Below are 21,313 nucleotides of genomic sequence, written 5' to 3' on the forward strand. Positions count from 1 at the left end.
ACTCCATGTAACGCACCTGAGACCCTCCAAAACCCCCGGAAACGCCTGCGTAACGCTTCTGAAACTTGCCTAAAATCCTCTGAAGCTTCCTGAAATAATTCTTTGGAATGCCCCTAAAACCCCCTTACACCCCATGTAACGCACCGTAGACCCTCGCCCCCAAAAACGCCTATGTAACTCCTGCGTAATGCCTCTGAAACCTGCTTCTGAAGCTTCCTAAACACCCTCTAAACCCCCCATTAAACTCCATAGCACCCCATGTAACGCACCTGAGATCCTCCGAAACCCCTGAAAACGCCAGCGTAACGCCTCTGAAAACCCGCAAAATCCACTGAAGCTTCCTGAAATGTCTTAGAAATACCCCGAAATACTCCATGTAGCGCACCCGAGACACTCGGAAACCCCCGAAACGCCTATGTAACGGCCGCTTAACACCTCTGAAATAACGCGGTTTTTTTACGCGGTATCATTACCGTCGTAAAAAAACGTCAGTGTAATCTGGATACCCCTAAAAAACACGTTAAGCAAAGTTTGATGACCCATACACAAACTTCAGGGGTCGCACACAAAAAGTGTATTAGGGGGAAAAGGGGATATAATACATGTCGTATTCCGGGTAGTTAAAACCATATTAGCCAGGACTTTGCTTTCGGATATAGCATTGGAATTCGAACATCTCACAATCCAATCGTTTGATCGTATCAACAGACAACTGCTCTGCTGTACGTATCGAAACAACTCGCTAAACTCGCTAAAGCTACACCTGATACCTTGTTGGCTACAAAGTAACTTTACTCTAACGCCGAGCGTATAGTAGAGCACCATCTTCGTCGGTCTTGGGGGATGTTCCTCCAGTTTCCCCGAACGTATAGGGATCGTAGATCTTCTTCAACCGCGTGTAGCCAGCGAGTTCGCGGCCGCCAACGAAGTAGCCTATCTCTACCGGGTTCTCTGCTGAATATTGTTTTCGCTATTCTTTCTTCCGACATTCGCACTTCGTGTCCAGCCCACTGAAGTCTGCCGTATTTTATACGTTTCACAATAATCGCATCTTCTCACACTCCATTTTCTTGTTTCCCACCGAGAATTGTCCGCAGCACTTTGCGCTCAAAAACTCCAAAATAGGGGTTCCAACCCGGGATATCCCGGGACAAAAAATCCCGGGATCTTGAAAAATTCGGCATTTCCCGAATCCCGGGATAAAATTTTTCACCGTCCCGAAAATCCCGGGATTCCCGGGACACACATTTCTAACACATTTTTTTCGCTTTTATTTGAATTTGGAGAGTCTCTGAAACGTACTCGAAGAGTCGTGATTTTTTTTTCGAAAATCACCTTCAACAAAAAGATCACGAAAACGTTACATAAACCGCTTCAACCGCGTGTGGACATCAAAACTGGTTGGAACTCGACTGAAACGATGCTGGAGCACTTTCTTTCACGGTTTTGATTGCATCAAAGAGATTTTTTGTTGGACAATGATTTTGAGGGAAGACGAGATGCTAAATTACTGTCTGCGGAAGGCAGCTTGAGTTTCTTGTATTCGAAGCTTACGAAAAGTAACTACAAAGTTGGAAATGACCTCTTCCACGCAATCATGAAAAGAATCAACAAATGGTGCCGAAAGAAAATATGTAATAACAGCGCTAAAGTTCCTTCAAGGTTTTCCGTCGTCAACGCAAGTGCCAGCAGAACTGAAAATCTCATCGAAAAAGCAAATGGGTAATTCTCGCTGAGACCGGCCCACTATTTACACCTTGTCTTCAAAAATGTTTAAGGTGCCGATTTTCTGAAAGCCCTCGCTAAAAAAGTAAGAAAAATGCATTTGGTTACTCAAATTGATGGACCCCCCGTTAGATTGAGCCACAACAATTTTTGTAGACCCCTCGATTTTGGTCAAATGGTGGCTCATTTAAACCGTTATAACTCGAAAGTTTCTCCAAAAACCACCTCAAAACGAATTGTTGTTGAAAAGAGGAAAGATAGAGCTACTATTTACAATAATAAAAATTTGGGTCGGCCATATTGATTTTGGCCGCCATCTTGGATTTTTATACCAAAACATTTTTTCCACCTTGAGGGCAACCACCGATTTTCAGAATTTTTGCATCAATTGAAAGCTGAGACATTCATACATAACATATAAAAAAAATTAGAGATGTCTTTTTCTTCTTTCAAAAGTTATCTGCCGTTTTGTAAATCATGCCACTTATGCGCACTGGGCCCGGTGCCGGCCGTTTACATAAATGCAACGATATTTCGCAGTGTTTACGAACACGAATTTAAATTCTGACTCCACTTATGGAAAGCTGAAGGTTTAAGCTTTTCAAAACACTATAAAAGTTATGAAAACAATGCCCGCATCATTGAGAAATAGTCAAAAACGGAAACGAACCTCCGATTTGGCCAAATTTTGCGGCACGCGCCTTTGTGTATACATGCAGGCGTAAACTCGGATGCTGTTGCATGTCGTTGCCGGTGTGCATGGAAATGTATGAAGAAAACGAGGCTAAATTTACAAAACTGCAGATAACTTTTGATAGGAAAAAAAAGACATCTCTAATTTTTTGATATGTTATGTATAAATGCCTCAGCTTTCAGTTGATGCAAAAAATATGAAAATCGGTGGTTGCCCTCATGGTGGAAAAAATGTTTTGGTATAAAAATCCAAGATGGCGGCCAAAATCAATATGGCCGACCCATCTTTTTATTATTGTAAATAGTAGCTCTATCTTTCCTCTTTTCAACAACAATTCGTTTTGAGGTGGTTTTTGGAGAAACTTTCGAGTTATAACGGTTTAAATGAGCCACCATTTGACCAAAATCGAGGGGTCTACAAAAATTGTTGTGGCTCAAACTAACTGGGGGTCCATCAATTTGAGTAACCAAATGCGATTTTTTTACTTTTTTAGCGAGGGCTTTCAGAAAATCGGCATCTTAAACATTTTTGAAGACAAGGTGTAAATAGTGGGCCGGTCTCAGCGAGAATTACCCAAATGATTAAGTTCATCAAGGAACTGGGAGTTCGATTGTTGTGAGACTGCCAAAGACAGATCGATATTGATGCTGCCGAGTTGAATACTGGATTGTCCTGTATGCATAACACCATCGAGCATGCGTGAAGAACTGGAAATTACTATAAAGTAATATGGCAACCCGTCTTAGACTGATTCGGCAATGATTGATTTTTTTAAAAGTAATTGCGAAAGAGCTGTCACTTCTTGAGCTACATGGTAAGTTTATCCCGTATCTGAAAAACGAACTCCAGAAATATCTGTTCTAAAAAGCAACCCTCACTGTCCAATGAAATCATTTATAACATTTGCTTCTTGAAGTCGTATTTTCAGATAACGAATTCAAATTGATAGAACCATTTACTTGATTTGAACCATTGATTTTTTTTAAATGATGAATAAAACATATTCCTGATCGCAAAAATGCATTTTTAAGCATATTGAAAAATTTCCCGGGATCCCGGGATTTCCCGGGACAAGCAACAAATTTTATCCCGAATCCCGGGACAACCAAAATGGTCGGGAAATGGAACCTCTACTCCAAAAGCTTTTCGGTCTACCTCCTTTAACGTCTACGCTTCGTGACCGTAGAGAGCAACCGGAAGAATCAGCATTTCGATGCCCATGAGATCAATATCGTCCGCAAAACCGAGGAGCATGTGCGACCGTGTGATGATAGAGCCATTCCTCTGCACGCCTGACCTCCTAACCGCTCCTTCGAGTGCAATGTTGAACAATAAATTTGAAAGAGCTTCAATCCATCCAAGGTCGCAAACGACGTAATGTGTTTTGTTCTCTTCGTCATGTTTTTTTTTTTAACCTGTGGCACTCAGAGTTAGTCTCAAATCCTTCCAAACCAAACTGAATTATATGACCAAGTTTCAGGCAATTACTCCAAAAAAAAAACCCCATGACAAAGAGAACAAACCTGACAATAATACCAAATATACTATATTAATAATATAACTCACTTCCAGCTATTACTGGCGACCCTTCATGCTGTGCTTGTGGCGCCGCTTGTGACGAACGTGGCAACTATTACACTCTAAAAACGTATGCCCTTCAAAATTACACACGCTGTCAACATTAATGAACTAGGGATGTCAATAATCTCTTCAGTTATCGATAAATAATATCAAAATGTTTAGGTTTTAAATAAACAAATCATATTCTTGCGTAATATTTTTTGCACACAATATACTTTTAGTCAAAATAAACCAACAAGTATCCCCATTAGCCATAGCAATTTGACCAAAATATTTCACTTCTAGTTACTTCCAAAACAAATATGCTTCTGGAAAAAATGATAATTGCAAAACGTCAAATTGCGTATGTTCCATCACTGATATACGACAGTTACAAAATATAAACTTAATATTTGCTTTGTCCAATATCATAATTTTGTTTGTGCAAATTGAATCTTGTACATCCCTAAATATGATTGACGACTATAACAAAAGGAAATGTCATGGAGACACGGTTAAACATATTTAGCAAATATGTGATTTAATTTAATGTTGATTGCCACGTTTGACGCTAGATGGTGCTGTAAGCTGTTCACCAATTCAATGTATGGGGAACGCGGAAGTGAATCATATTGTTTATATAATATATTTGATAATACCCTATGTACCCTGATTGCTTCTTCCAAAATTCGCTACCAGCCCTGTGAGACCAAATTGGAAACAAAAAACGAGCAAAGTCTAGCTTTAATCTCCTCTCGCGTGCGATGACGAAGTGTTTAATACCACCACTAGCCAGTCAGTGCCAGTGGTTGATACAATGCCAACCAGCCGAACCTGCTGCAACCATGCGAAACGATGGCACGTCATCACGTGCGATAAACAAGACAGGCGAGCGGGTGTCAGCAGAGTGCGTGACGCTTTTTCTTCGCTAACTGACACCCAGCCAGAGGCGGACAGATTAATTCCGGCTCGGATTTGGAACCAAACAGCGTCAGTGTGTCATCTTTAATAATTAATTCGCTCGCTTTTTCTCTCCCGTGTCGAATAAATTTGCAATGCTACCGCTGTCCACCACCACCACCACCTACGACGGTGACGGTGTAAGGACGAACCGTGAGTGGGCGGAATGGTACCATGATCGTCACCGGCCGCCGGGGAGAATGGTGTGCTCGAAAGTTGTACATCATTAGTCTCGGCAGCAATCGCGTAGACGACCCGTGCTAGAAGATTTATATCCTGCTTTCGGCTACTCCTTCTGCGGCGATGGCACCCAGTTCCACCCCATTATTATGTGCCGAAGACAATTGCAGCAGTAGTAATAGACCAATTTGGCAAGGATTTGTTCCATATCTTATCTTACATACAGCGACGACGTCGACATCGACAACGACAACCAACGATGGGAATGGCTTTCGAGGCTTTCGAACGTCGCATTTTTTTTTTTTTTGGTTTACATTCACGGCAGGTAGGCAGATTTTTGCAAGCATTGCAAACGACCTTTGGTCACCGTTCTGCTGCTGAGTGGATAATAGAACGGTTGCATGTAGCCATTTTTGTTCTCACTATTATTCAAGGGAGGTACTCGGATTTGTCGTAGGTGTATTTATTGGATGCGCTTGAATTCATTAAGCAAGAGTTCATATATGTACGTACCTTTATTCCTTGATAAGATGTTTACTAGGATAATCTGAAAGAAGACACAGAGAATCCACATCGTTATTTACAATTATAAGTTAAGTATTCGAAGAGACTTGGTTATCTGGGTATTGTATTATAACCTTTTAACGCCCAAGTTATCTCACAGTTCTTAACAATCAATCCCTGGATGAATCCCGATAGGAATACCTAGAAATAACGAGAAGAATCCGGGAGGAATCCCCAGAAGAATAGTAAGAACAGTACTGGGAGGAATTCAAGGAGAAATCTTAGGTGGAATATCTTGGGAAATCCCGGGAACAATATTTGAAAAATGTGTAGAGGAATTTTGAACAATTAATTCAAAGAAGTTCCAGAAGAAATACTTGGAGAAATCTGTAAAGGGGTTCCGGGAGCAATCCCTGGATGAGTCCCGACGGAAATTCCTGGAAGAATCCCGGGAGTAAATATTGGATGAATTCCATTAGAAATCGTGGGAAGAATCCTAGGAGATATCCTTTGGAAAACAGCGATATAAATTTTAGATCTCAAAAGAAATACGATCAGATAATTCCATGAGGATCACCAGAGAAAATTCTGAGAGGAATCATGAAAGGAATCCCAAGAAGATTTTTTAGAAATATCTCTAAAGCAATCCCTATATGAATCCAGGAACTAATGCAGGGATAACTGTGGAGCCTCGTAGCTGTGCGGTTAGGGTCATCAAGCTTATAATCGCACCATGCTTTGGGGTGAGGGTTCGATTCCCGCTTCGGGCGTTGAAACTTTTCGTAAGAATAGTTTCTTCCCCGTCTCACTGGTGCATGCTCCGTTGTCCGTTGTCTAATGTTAAGTTTAAAACAGTCTGTACAGCCGAAAGCTGAAGACGTTGTCCGTGTCTTTTTTTTTTAAATCTGGTTAGAATCCTTGGAGAAATCCAGAGAAAAATAGCTGGTGGAATCTAAGAAGTAATCCCAAAGGAATCGAGGGAGAAAATTTTTTATGAAATGAATTTCTGGACAAATCTTTAGAGGAACGTAAGAGGAATTCCAAATGATAAAAACGGTAGAAATCCCTAATAAAATTCCAGGAAGAATTCTGAGAAGAACTTTTGGAAGAATCTTCAAAACAATCTCTGAATGAATCCCGGGAGTACCTCGAGAGGATTCATTTTTTAAGTTCTTTTTAATCGTTGTTTATAAATAGGATCGAGAAAAAGGAAATTGCATGGTGAATCCTGGGATAAATTACATGATGAATCCCAACAGGAATATCTCGGAGAAATTCTCCAGATAAATACCAGGTGATAATCTTTGAAGAAACAAAAAAAAATCTGACAGAATACCGGAAGAGAACTCCAGGAGCAAATGGTTTGGGGGTGCGGTGTCAAAGGAAGAATCTCGAGAACAATTTCTTTGAGAATACTGAACATTTCTCCAATATCCCTGAAGGAATTCCGCACGAAACTCCAGGAGAAATTCCGCGCGGCATCCCTGAATCCCGACAGAAATTTCATGAAAAATCGCGGAAGGAATCCTTGCAGAAATCCCGATAAGAAGCTCTGGAGGAATCGTTGCAGAAATCGCTAAAGAAATCACAGGAGTGATCCCAGAAAGAATCTAGAGATAAATTTCTTGAGGAACTCTGGGAGGAATTTGTGGAGAAGTGCCTAGAGAAATTCCAAATTCTGGAAATAATCCCGAAGAAAACTCTAAGAAGAATCCTGGGAGGTATTTCTAGAAGAAGCCATCCCTGGAGAATCGCTCGACGTGTATTTTGTAAATGCCCTGGAGATAAGGAGGAATTCCGAAAAAAATAACTAGATGGAGTAGTTTGGGAGAAATAACTGGAAGAATCTCTAGAAGAATGCCTGGGAGTTCTGAGATCAATCTCTGGATATACCCCAACAGGTCGACAAGGATACCTGGAGGAATCTTCGGCGAACATCTTGGATAAGAACCAGACAGAAGCTCTGGAATAATTATTAAAAAAAAAATCTCGTGAAATTTATTTTATTTTATTTTATTTTATTTTATTGATGCACAAGGGGGTCATAGGGCCAAGTCTCCAATGCAAGTCCGAGAACTCGCATCGTCCATAATACACCTTTGACTTTGGGAGTAGGCATAGCAACCTCTTTAGCCATGCGGCTTTCAAGTTTTGCGCGGCCTTAAGGATTGCGAAAGGTGGGAAATCGATGTGGTGTATTGAGCTGTAAGAGAATGTGTTGTTAGTAAAATGGTCAACGTAATTTACCTTTGAGTCGCTTGTTTGGGATAAGCGTTTTGAACATTGCAACTTAACATCAAAATAAAACCAGTAATACTGGTTGTGTTTCTAAGTTGAGTTGCTCTTTCCTGTTTTCGTTCGATCGTGTTGTTTTTTTTTGTGGTAAGCAAATGTGGTTAAATTTTGGTTATGTTCTTGAAATGCTGCTTTTCCTCATCGCGATTCCCATCGAAATACGATAAGCCTGTCATTTTGCTGTCTGTGGTTTCTAGCAAACCGTCTTCGTAGTTAAACTTCACCATCTCCTGCTGCATTGGCTCTGTCATTGACAATGTCATTTCAATATTCCAACGAACATCCTCTCATAGCCACATCTTGTCTACAGCTGGCCTTCAACTTTTTCCCGGGATTTTGTAGATTAGTGCTTTAGACATGCACTTCCTGGCACTTTGGAGCACGGCTTAGACATGGCTGAGTACAAACAATGCTTATCTCCAGCGATAATTTTTACCAGCATCGCACCACCGTCGTACCAGTCGTACTGCATTACTTCCATTTTCCACTGCTATCACTGCTTTCTGCTATCACTCATGGTACTCAGATACTTGAAAATATATAAAAAAATGTTAGTAGCGCTTTTGGTGATACTTTCACGACGGCCATTCAGAATGGTTCAACGGATGCAGATGAGAAGATCATCCCTGCTGGCTAGCAGCGTTCATCAAACTCAGTTGAAGATGAAACTTAAAATATACGAACACGAAGTGCAACAAATAGGCGAACGCGAATATTCTAAGAAAAAAAAAAAGAATGATCTTCCATCCGATCTTCAAGTGATCCTCACAAGCAACATCTTTCGTTCAGGCACTTTTGAATGTTCGTATGCAACTTGTTCTCACAAGAAATCTGCCTCGACCAAGTTGGCAGAACGCGCCCATACCCCTTTCTGAACCGAAGGGCAGGAAAAAAAAAGAAATCTCGTGAAATTTAGAGAAAATTACTTGAGCAATCCTTGAAAGACTCTTGGGAATGATCCGTAGAGAAGTCCCACAAGCAATCTAAAGCAGAACCCCACGAGAAACATTGGTAGGAATCTTTGAAGCAACTCCGGAAAAACGATGAAATCCCGGAAGAAAACACCAAGAGCAAGCCTAAGGTTATTCTCAGACAAAATCCTGAAAGGGATCCGAGAGGGATTCCAGTTGGTATACCTAATTTCTTTCGATATTCCCTGGAGGAATCCTTAGAGACTTTTCAAACAACAATTTCTGTAAAAAATTCAGAGAGAACCCAGAGAACAATCCTGGAAGAAATCCCGAGAGGAACCACTGCAAAAATTCTAGAAGAAATCTTGGGACCAATCGTTAGTGGAATGGCTGGAGGAAGCAATGACAAAAATCCATGAATCTCTGGGAGCAAGAAATGTAGGGAGAATTTTTGAAAGAATTTTGGAGAAAATTCCAAGAGCAACCCTGGCTGCATTCCTTGGAGGAATTCCGTAAGGAATGCGTGAAGAAATCCTTGAATGAATTCCAAAATTAAATTTTCTAGTGGAATTTCGAAAAAAAAAAATGTCCAGGAAAGCAGATTTCTTGAGAAATGCTTAGGGAAGTCTTGAAAAGAACCCCTGGATCTATCTCAGTAGAAATCCATTGAATAATTTCGACAAGCCCTCTCCCGGGAAAAATGCGTATTCAAAAAAAATCTTGAAGAGCTCACCAACACTTATCTATTAGAACAAAGTATTACTTAAAACTTCTTGAATTATTTACATAGGTATAGGGTAATCCGCCAATTATTGAACGGTTAGTACTGAAGTTTTTATTTTCATTTGTTTTTTCGTGCATAATTCCAAGGTAGTAGAAAAATACCCGGTGGACGTCAAGATCCAGTCATTATTTATGCTTCATATAATTTCATTTCCCTTAAATTCATGAAGTTTCATGAGAGTTTGAGGAAGGTACCGAAGGGGGGTCCAAGGGATTCCTTAGGACACCTAAGATGGTTTCAAGGATGTTTCAAGAATTTTCAAGCGAAACCCGGGAAATGAGTGGGCTTCGTTGCCGTGCGGTTAGCGGCGGCAGTCGTCTAAGCCAGGGAGTGTGGGTTCGATTCCCGCTCCAGAAAAAATCATCACTGGGCCACTGGCTGTTCTGTGTTGTCCGTTGTCTAGTGTAAGTAATGTGTTCAGTCTGTGCAGCCTCTGACTGAAGACGGTGTGAATTGTCTTTTTTTTATAGAGGGCTTTCGAGGAAAGTCCACGGCTTTTTAGGCGGGTTTCCAGGTGTTTGCGAGTTTTAGTTAACATTAGGAATATATACCCTGGAACGCCCTTGAAATGCTCCTGGAATCCCCTAAAATCCACTGAACTTCCCTGAAATGCCCCTGAAACTCCTTGAAAACCCTGGGAACTTCCTGAATCGCGCTGAAACATTCTGATACGTCCATGAATCCCAATGGAACGCAACGCAATGCATCTAAAACCCCTTGAAAACCCTTGGATGCTTCTGAAACACTCTGAAGCCTTTTCGAACACTCTGAAACGTCCCAAAACCCCTTGGAACATCACCGGAACATGCCTGGGACCCTTTGAAACTTGCTTCTGTAACCCCTTAAAATCCCTTGCAACGCTCCTGAAAACCACCGCTGGAACACTCCCTGAAATTCTATGCAACGCCCCCGAAACTCCTCAAGAGTTCCTGGAATATTTCTGAAACTTTCTGGAACTGCCCACGAAATCCCTCGATTACCCTCTCCTTTAAATCTCCTGAGACTCCATGTAACACTCATGAACTCCCCTTTCGGGCCCCTTGAAACCTCTGGTCCGTCCCTGCATGATTGAAATTGAAAGCGAATCTGGCAGTCATGCAAGCAATTTAGGTTATGCGAGTGTTTGACAGTTGGATCATGGATGCATAATCAAAGTGTGATAAAAAAAATATACCTAGGGAAGTGAAACCATCTCGGCAGGGGTCCTATTTTGGGCACTTTTTTGCTATAACTCAATCAATTCTGAACCAAATGACACAATTTTTGGAACGCGATGAGATATGTACGTGCTACGTGAGAGTGCCCAAAATACCGGCCACTGCCCAAGTGGTTCGCTACCCTAAAAAAATAACAATAAAAGAGAAATTTTAAACAATCAGCCATTCCATAGAAAAACGATATAAAAAGAAAAAAAAAGACACTACACCGACTTCAACCAAATAGGTTACACATAATTGAGAATATCGACAAGAAAGTAAGATAAACGCGAAAATATGGCTCAACATTTTGTGGAGAATATCTTTAAAAAATCCATAGTACTGAGCTTGTCAAGTCAAGAGAGCTAGCTTTTTAAGAAATCTTTGCTATATAATTTCTATATGAAGGGATTCAATAACAACAAATAAAAACCAATTAATGATGTCACCATAATTCCTAAACACAATCAAGACAAAACTTTGTTGAGCATACGTGATTTTTTACTTTGTATGTGTTTTTAAGAAGCTCTTATGTGACATTTTTAGAAAAATACCTAAAAATTCAAATTTCACCAAATAGTAAATCGTGAATAACTCTAAAACGGATAGAAAAAACGTCTTCGGCAAAGTTTTTCCTCATAAAATTTCCTATCTTTTTATGGAAATTGTTTTAAATTAGCATTAGGTTCAGATACTTTTTATGATGGCTAAAATGCACAGTATATCAAAAAATGAAAAATTTTAGTAAATTCAGAAATTCAGTATCAAAAAGTTACCTGCAAAACATGTCGTTAATTATTTTTCCCAAGAAGTTTGGATCCATATCAAGCTGTAAAAAATATAAAAATAGTGGGTATTGCCAATTTTTATACGGTAAAAAATATTTGTATGAAAATTATTACGAAAAATGGCCATTTTTCAAGAATCTCGGGGCGACCTCTAAACGTCATTTCTGAAAGTTGCCGTCATACAAAAGTTTGTTTCTAACACCCTTAGCTATCATTTGCAGGGTGAGCCCCCCAAACTTTTTGACTATGTGCAATTTTGGGACAACCTATTACACAGACTGAACTATCACTAACATAGCGGAGAAATTTCCGTTGGGAATCGAACCCACACTCCGAGGCTTACGAAACGGCTAGACGACTGACGCCCCTAACCGCACGGCCACGAAGCCACCGATATATACTGTGACTCCGATTGTCTTGAAACTTGGTGGGTTCGTAGTTCATCGAAAACAATAAGACCCGTACTTTTTTAATTTGTCATTAGGGTGACCAATTTTCAGATAGGGTAGTTCTAATAAACAAGGTTTTTAAAAACTAAAATTTTCCAAAAAAATATAATTTTTGAACCAGGTGACTGATTCTAAATTACTTGTTTTGTTTGAAAGCTTTTGAAATGAAGTTTCAAGGAAAAATACATTGATGGGGCAAAATTGCGTTTAGGAGCAAAACATAAGCAATTATTTTAGTTTTTTTTTCTCCTTTTCATGGTCTCGAGACCAAATGGGTACCCTGGTTTTATATTACTATCAGAAATTTGAGGAAATTTGGCGTAACATATAAAAAAATAGAGATGTATATTTTATGGTTTTTGATATGTTTTTTTTTTTTGAATATAGAGAGTCATATATTTTAATACTAGCTGCTCCAAAATCGCCTGATATTGTAAACCATCATATAACTATACCTTGTATTGTTTTTCTTAGTGATTCCTGATATTTTTGGTGTTCATAGTTTTATAAGGAATCACAAAATTTAAAAAAATGTTTTGTATGGGAAAATTTGGCCTTTTATTTTCAAAAAAAAAACTTAATATATGAGAAGCCTAAAAAAAACATACATTTCTGATTTTTTGATATGTGACGCCAAATTTTCTGAATTTTCCGATGAAAATATAAATCAGGGTACCTTTTTGGTCCTGAGATCATGAAAACGTGAAAAAAACTAAAATAATTGCATATTTTTTGTTCCTAAACGCAATTTGGCCCCTTCAACGTATTATTCCTTAAAACGACAATTCAATTGCTTTTAAACAAAAACAAAATAAGTTTAAAATCGGTCAACTGGTTTAAAAGTTTAATTTCTAGTTTTCAAAAACCTTGATTTTTAGGACCACCCTATCTGAAAATTGGTCACCCTTATGACGAAATAAAAAATACGGGTCTAATTATTTTCGATGAACTATGAACCCACCAAGTTGCAAGACAATCGGAGTTGCACTATATCGTTTTTGTATGAAATGGCTACAATGAAAAATGTAAAGGACATGTTTCCAGTTCCATAGCTTGTTTTGTAACAACAAACTTTTAAAATTAATTTTAAGAATAGTGTAGTTTTCGTTTCACCAACGATACTGAATTTTCAATCATATTTTTTTAGGGAAAACATGTATAATTATGTGGCAAAATTAGTGAAATATTGCGGCACTAATGCATACGCATCTACATCAGTCGGTTACATTGTCCGAGGAGAATCACTTAAGTTCGATGTATAACACGATTTTCACAAACTGTTCATCATTTGGGTAGTGTTCAACAAATGGCGGATTACCCTATATGTACGACCACACAATCAAAAACCTTCGATATGACTAATGAGGCCCATACTAAAGACGGGCTAGAAAAGAAGATTACAAGAATCTCGTAAAACTTTATGCGCAATCCTAACATTCTATAGATATACTGTACAAAAATACAATAAAATCGTAATAAAAATATGCGTTCCTGTTATACTGATCTCTTGTAAAGAACTATCAAGTAATTTAAAATTCAAAAATTAAAAAAGGTTAAAAAAAAGAGTTCCGGGTCATTTGGCCGAAAAAGGAATAATGAACTTAAGTCGTCATATCAAGGTTCTCTACATCAATGTAACTTGAAATAACAGCATATTATACAAAAAAATAGACCTTTCCATAAAAACGAAAATTCTGGAATTTAGCCAGTCACCCTCACATCCAAATTCTAATGTTAAAACCAAACTTATCTTCAAATTTTCAGCTAAATTGGTAAGAATTTCGAGGTGCCTCAAGTCAGAAATTAGTTTTTTGGCCATTTTTCACCTTTAAAAAATGGCCATCAAAGCTGAAAGCCACATAAAATATCGCGGCAAACACCAAGTTGTACCAGTCTGTACAACTTCTGGTTAAAGACGGTGTAGTGTCTTTTTTTAAGAAGGATATATTTCTGATGATCATATTGGCAACTAGAACGTCGAAACGTTCCCAAAAAGAAAAAAAAAACAGAACAAAAGATCATATTGAGAGCGCACTATTGGTTATCCGGAGTTTGTCAAACGACCGATTCGACCAAATGGCATTCGGCCAAATGGCGTTCGGCCAAACGACATTCGGTCAAATGGCATTCGGTCAAGAAGCCGGACACAAAAAAAATAATGGATTGAAAAAAATGATAAAATCCTCATAGAATTCTGGCGTTCGATTTGAATAGGTCGAATCTACATAGAAATCACAGCAAGACCTTTTCAACGTTAGAATTAGAGGGATTAACAGCATTATCGGCAGGTTTGTTCTCTTCGTCATGGGGGGTTTTTGTCCGCCAAATTTCCTGAAACTTGGTCGTATAATTCAGCTTGGTTGGGAAGCATTTAAGGCCAAATCTGAGTTCAACAGCTTTCAGAAAACCACCCATGACGAAAAGAACAAAACTTCCAAGCAAACTTGGAATCCCGGAGAAAATCTTCGGTTAGAATCACAGGAGGAATAATTGAAGAAATTCCCAAGTAACATTGTTCAGACAAATAAACTAGAAGATCTTCTTAAAACCATGATAAAACCAAAATAAAAGGCATATGGTTTTATGGCGGTTGTCAAAACCGCTACAAGACTAATTGGTCAGCAAAATGTTACTTTGGTTCCTAAGGGAATCCGAGAACAATTTCAAAGAATCCCACGAAAGTTTTAAAAAAAAACTTTGGGAAATTATTTCCAGAGTTCCTGAAGAAATCCCCATAAGAGAATGAAATTACTTTTCTTTCCTTTAATTTGTAACCAGAAGAACAGTCATATTCATCAATTTTCTTTTTTTCCTATTCTCCATCTTTCCAGCCGGCTACCTCGGCAGTTTCCTCTCGAACAGCCTCAAGACCAACCAGCTGGAGGTCAACACCGACTCGAAGACGCTCCGGCCCATTGCTCGCCTCAAGGAACCGCGGGAACTTTTCGCACTGCCGAAGGAACGGGACTATGACTGCCCCCAGCAGGCCCCCAGATGGCCCATCGAGTGCCAGGTAAGAGCAACTCTCCCTCCCCTGATCTACTAATGTTTCAGTGGAAGTAATCAACCACGCGTTTCCATCGAACGGAAATTATATGTATTACCGCTCGGTAGTGCTAAATTGCGAATGAAATTATAGCCGATTTCCCACCGAATGTACCTATTTTGGCCGGCGTGCGAAATGGACACGGTGATTCTGCACGCTTTTTCGGGTTTTGTTTACGGTTCCCAGCTGACCACTGCCACCCCTGCCATCACCAGCAAAGTCGATTTTACGCGAAGGGTGGTCGTTAAATCGAACTGTTCTCGCTCAGTATACAAAGGGGAATCGGGGTAAAGCAACCCGACTGGAAAATTGTAACAAAAATATAACATAATCCTAACACACCATGACATTTATAACTCGTTAGGATATAATTATGTTCAACATCCTCGGTGTTTTCAAAATACTTCAACTCAATTGTATCACATCATGTTACAAATATTACTGATAACTCATTGTACTATAATTGCGGTTTGAGTCTTCGGCATTTGAAAAATAAAGTTACAAAATTATATCAAATTATGATAAAAACTAGTAATCCCAAGGGTAAAAATTCATATCACATTTTGTTATAATTTTGATATGATTATAACAAAATAAGTTGTAATCTTGATTAGACCAGTGCACTTTTTGTTAAAATTTTAGTTATTTCAACATAACTCTGCATCTAGTTTATAACATAATTAGTTATAGAAAAATATTATAACATCATAACACAACATGATATGAACTTGATATAATTTTCCAGTCGGGAACCTACCCGAGATATGCAAGATCTGAACAAATTTCATTCGTAAAAAAGTAAAGTAAAAGTTTGACGGAAAACTCACCAAGTTTGATGAGATTAATAAAAGGGAGCGAATTTTACCTCGATTCCCCCATTTCCGAGAAGCCGGCGCAGCGGCCACACGAAAGCGGCAAGTTGTGTTTGTTTTGAAAAGTAAAATCCGGCCTCGCCGTGTGCAATGCCAAGAAGCAAAAAAGCCGATATTCACACGAGAAGTGCGGGCGCCTGGTCGTTTAAAGTTATATTAGATTGTTTTAGGTTTACGACTTGCGCAGGGTATTGAAATCATTTAGAAAGTCGTGGTTAACGGAGTTTTGCAGCAGATGAACCTGCGCATGATCATCAAGTAACATTTTGATGACGAATTGGTTTCAAAGAGATTTTGATAACCGCCATAAAACCTAAAACCATTTAATATGGTTTTTTGTTGGTTTTAAGAACCTCTTCTAGTCTAGTTGACTAAAAACTAACTAACTCGAGTTTCTTTTCAGTTTTTGAACATTTTAGAAAATGAAGCTTCGATTTCTGAATGTCAGTTAAACTAACTCACTATGCATTCTTCCACTTATTATCCATTCTGTTTTTGAATTTTTTTTTTTCAAAAATATGAGAAGTTTCTATTTCTTTATTCAAGGCGGCATAACTTTTACAAAACATCTAAAATAATACAGTTGAGTCTAAATAACTGTCCCATAACTCAAAACTTCGATTTTAAATTTTCATTGCTCCCACGTATTGCTTCGATAAATCACACTCTTTAAATCCGTTTTTTCTCTCGATTCTTTAATTGACTCTTGGACATTTGGTATTCTTCCATAGACTCGGACTAGCCTGAAGGTGAATCAATCCGTTCACATTTTGTTGCCGCACTTCGAATTCAAATTGGCTTCGGTTGGTTGCCAACCAGCAGCAAAATTAAATGTCATACGGATTGTGTTTGTTTTGAATATTACGTCGGCCACTACTGGCATTGGAAAATTCGGTGGGGACGGAAAATGACGATAAGCATCTCCTAGTAGGACAGAGCAGCTGTTGGCAATTAGAAAGATTTGACCACGATTGGAAGTTTGTTGTGAGGCGGTTGCGTTGGATGGAATTATTTTAATCCTCTGGGTGGACTCACCAACAGCGGTGACATTCATTTGGACGGGTATTAAAAATATGAGCAATTAGGGTTTTTTATGTAGGTGTGATTTATGGTGACGTTTTACAACTAGCGAAATTAACGGGATAATGAGAAGCATTATACACAAAAACCTCTTTTTATGCATGTTGTTTTTATTTTATTTTTTTATTCTTCAACCACTTAACCTAATTTACAGCTCTATTGTCCACTTGGACACTACGTGAGCGAATCCAATTGGGTGCACTTAGAACCAGCCAAGGGCTGAAAGTCTCTGAAATAAAGACAAATCAATCAATCAATGCACTAAGGGCCAGAATCGCAATCTAGCGGAACTAAATTAATTACTCCAAAACGAAGCATTTCCGACACATGGTGTCTTCGACAAAGTTGTTTAACATCAGCAGAGGCATCTATTGCTAAGAAGGTAGTAGTTCGCAACTCGTCCGCATAGGTGGCGCCACCATCTAACTTCTTTATTTTACGTCCTAGAGACTTGGCGTCTTCGGCAAAAATGTTTATTTTGGCAAAATAAACAACTCTTTCTCAGACGTCAAAATTCCACAGCATGTTCATGACCTACTATGTATCGTAAAAGTAAAAACAATAGAAATAGTTCATACTATTGCATCAAAATGTGTTTTATAGTCATTTTTATCAATATAATTTAGTTTATATGCAATAATTCGAAAACAGTAGGCCGCGAAATTTTGACGTCTAAGAAAGAGTTGTTCATTTAGTCAAAATGAACAACTTTTTCAAAGACATAAACTATCTAATGTGTAACAGTAAAAAGTTACATGCTGGCACTACTTATATTTATACTGTTACTAAAAAGCTATTATCTCAAAAACACCAAAAAATACCTCTCCAAATTTTTGGCAATATGTTCACCTAGTATTGCTTCGTATTTGCTGAAAATTTGAAGTTGCGATTTTTTGCGCTTTGCGAGATGTTAAGGCATGAAATTCACACTGTTTTTTTCGAATTTGTATTTTTATTTTTAATTTTTAATGATAATATTCAACATATTCCCATACAATGTGTTTGGTTTGACACATATGCATTGGGAAAAAAATTAAACTCACATGGTTTCTGGTAAAAATGTCAAAATTAGCTTAAAAAACTGTTTTTTCATTGATTGGTTTTTATTTTTTAAATAACTCGAAAACAGTAGGCTGTGGAATTTTGACGTCTGAGAAAGAGTTGTTTATTTTGCCAAAATAAACATTTTTGCCGAAGACGCCAAGCCTCTTGGAAGTAAAATAAAGAAGTTAGATGGTGGCGCCACCTATACGGACGAGTTGCGAACTACTACGTTCTTAGCAATAGATGCCTCTGCTGATGTCAAACAACTTTGTCGAAGACACCATGTGTCGGAAATGCTTCGTTTTGGAGTAATTAATTTAGTTCCACTAGATTGCGATTCTGGCCCTTAGTGCAATGGCTGCACTTTAACTTTGTAGAGCGCCTAAATGTATTCTATACTAATTCTACTATATAGAACTGGTGCCTTAACGGTGCTGTCACTTTTCTACCCTGTCTATGGTAGAATGATGAGTACGAGGATGTTGATGTGCGGCTCTTGTTTCCTTTTCCAGTCCAATTGGGGGTCCATTATGAGTTGCCGTTAGCCGATATCCAAGTTTCCGGGTCCGTTAGAGCTATGTTCAAAAGAGGGTCAGGTGTCAGCCGCTCTTGAGGGGAAGAGCAAGCGACGAAAAATTGCAAGTACCGGGGCTGGGATCGAACCCATGATCATCCACTTATGAAATAAACGTGTAGCCGCTACGCTACGGGCCCGGCGTTATTTTTATGCACTTTTAATTTACGCACTTTTTTGCGCATTGCATAAAAAGAGGGAAACCTACATACTTAGAACCAATATTGTACATAAGAAAATTTAATAATGACGATAACTATTTGCAACGGCGGCCAGGGGTTGTTTCAAGGAGAGAACAAAGTAAAGTTGCAGGTGCATTTCAGGTTGTCCCAAGGGGTTTCAGTGGGACACCAGGAGATCTCAGGGGTTTTCGGTCTGAGGGTGTTTTCAAATGCATTGCAGAGAGTTTCAGAGGACTTTCGACGGGTTTTAGAGGTACGATTTCGGGAGTTTCCGAGGGTCTCACGTGTCTTACATGGGGTCCAAGTGGGTCTTGAGGGGGTTTCAGAGGCATGTCAAGAAGCCTCAGAACATTTGAGGCTGGTTTCAGAGGCGTTGCGAAGGCATTTGAGGGGTCTCAGATGCGTTACAAGGGGTCCGAGAAGGTTTAAGGGGGATTTTGGAGGCATTTCAGGAAGTTTTAGAGCATTTTCGGCGGGAGTCAGAGGCGTTATGGATGCGTTATGGAGGAGTTTTTGAGGGTTTCAAAGCATCTTAGGTGCATTACATGGGGCCCAAAGGGATTTCAGGGGAATCTTTGAGGCATTTTTTCAGAAAGTTTTAGATAATTTTCGATGGGATTCAAAGACGTTACGCAAGCATTTTTGGGGGTTTCGGAGGGTCTCGGGTGCGTTACATGGATTCCAAGGGGGTTTTAGGGGGTTTTTGGAGGCGTTTCAGGAAGTTCCAGAGCAATTACGGCGGGATTCAGAGGCACTACGAAGGCGTTATCGAGGGCTTCGGAGGGTGTATTGGTACGTTACATACGGTCCGAGGGGGTCTTAGGAAGATTTCAGAGGCATTTCAGAAAGTTTTTGAGGATTTTCAGAGACCCCATCACAATATCTTTTGAAACACTCCTGATACGACCCTGACCTGAAATGCCTCGAAACGACCCTGAAACCTCCATAATCATATTGAAACGCCATTGAAATCATCAGTCTCCAGTAAGCCTTGAGGTTTAGGCTATGGATCGCCAATCCGGAGACGGCGGGTTCGATTCCTGTCGGGAAAATTTTGTCGAATCCCTGGGCATAGTGTATCATTGTACTTGCCTCACAATATACAAATTTATGCAATGGCAAGCAAAGAAGGGCCTTCAATTAATAACTGTGGAAGTGCTCAATGAACACTAAGTTGCAGCTAAGCAGGCCAAGTCCCAGTGAGGACGTAGAGCCATGAAGAAGAAGAAGATGAAATCATCATAATCAGGTTGAAATACCTCTAAAACTCTTCTGGACGCTTTTAATAGGCTACAGAAACCCCCTGAAACATACTTTAAAAACCCTTGAAACGCCCCTGAAATGCTATCGAACGTCCGTAAAACCTCTAGCAACGCCCTTAAAATGTTTCTGAAACCACCTGAAACTCTCTGAAATGACTCTGAAATGTCTTGAAACGCCGTTCAAACACCATTTAAAAGCTCCTGAGACCCCCTGAAACATACTTGAAAACCTCTTGAAACGCTGCTGAAATGCTATCAAACCTCTAGAAACGCCCTTGAAACGTCTCTCGTCATTAAAATGCCAGCAAAACCTGACAGAACGCCCTTAAAAGGCTCCTTAGATCTCCTGAAACAACCCCCTGAACGCCACTGAAGCCCTTTGATACCTCCTTTTTAAGGCTTTCTGGGAACTTTCTGGAAACCCCCTTAGCCCACCCTCAAATACCGAGGAGCAAGACCTGTTTCGAGGTCGAGCCCGAAACCGGTCGATGATGGGTAATTTTTAATATCTTGACGTTAGGAGATGTTTCAGAGGAGTACCAAGGCGTATCAAGGCGTTTAAGAAATGCTCCGGAGAGGTTTCTGGGTGAAATTTCGGAGAAAGGAAGTTTCTGGGGCTTTTCAGATGGGTTTTAAGGCGTTTAAAGGGTTTCAGGTGATATCAGGGACTTGAGGCATAGAGGTTTCAGGGACGTTTCAGAGGGGGTTTCAAGGCGTTTCAAGACATTCAGAGGGTTTCAGGGAGATTTCAAGGAAGTTACAAATGCCTTGAAACCCGTCTCAAACATACCTGTAATCTCCTTGAACGCACGCTTAAAACCAAGTCGAACGCCTCTGGAACGCTCCTGAAACTCCCTGAATCCATCTGGAAGCCCTCTGAACCCCTCTGCATCGTTCCAGATTTCTGTTAAAACCCCTAGAACGTCCCTGAAATCACCTTAAATCTCCTGGAATGTACCTGAAACCTTCGAGACCGCCTACACAGTTCAAACAGAATGCCGGAATTGGCTGTGCAAATCTCGGTTTAAGTTCATTTGCTGCGTTCTCGACTGAACGCTTGACTTTTAATGTTTCTATAATCTCGGCAAAAAAAAAAATCAAAACTTACTTAGGGCAACTGGGTGTATTGAACACCCCTGCAACGCCCTTGGAACCCACTGCGACCCTTTAGAACAACCGTAGGAATCACTTGAAACGCCCTGAGACC

At 39.6% G+C, this 21,313-nt stretch overlaps 2 protein-coding genes across 7 annotated transcripts in view; one reads left to right on the forward strand and one right to left on the reverse strand.

The window, feature by feature from the left end:
* The window catches only part of LOC109433644 (glutamine-dependent NAD(+) synthetase), a 297,418-nt gene that overhangs the window by 189,738 nt on the left and 86,367 nt on the right, over window positions 1-21,313 (reverse strand). Inside the window, exon 2 of one of the 2 annotated variants that reach the window (XM_062844188.1) lies at window positions 5,633-5,666. The exons of the other annotated variant lie outside the window; for it this stretch is intronic. The gene's annotated coding sequence lies outside the window, so the exon portion shown is untranslated. The remainder of the gene's footprint in view (window positions 1-5,632; window positions 5,667-21,313) is intronic. 2 annotated transcript variants of the gene reach the window in all.
* LOC109433641 (cytosolic carboxypeptidase 2) overlaps window positions 1-21,313 on the forward strand; it is a 225,163-nt gene that overhangs the window by 116,830 nt on the left and 87,020 nt on the right. For all 5 annotated transcript variants that reach the window (XM_062844184.1, XM_062844183.1, XM_062844187.1 and 2 more), the window contains exon 2: window positions 14,878-15,059. In XM_062844184.1, the coding sequence (XP_062700168.1) occupies window positions 14,878-15,059 (182 nt within the window). The remainder of the gene's footprint in view (window positions 1-14,877; window positions 15,060-21,313) is intronic.

The sequence above is a fragment of the Aedes albopictus genome, chromosome 1 (genome assembly GCF_035046485.1).
Source record: "Aedes albopictus strain Foshan chromosome 1, AalbF5, whole genome shotgun sequence".
NCBI lineage: Eukaryota > Metazoa > Arthropoda > Insecta > Diptera > Culicidae > Aedes > Aedes albopictus.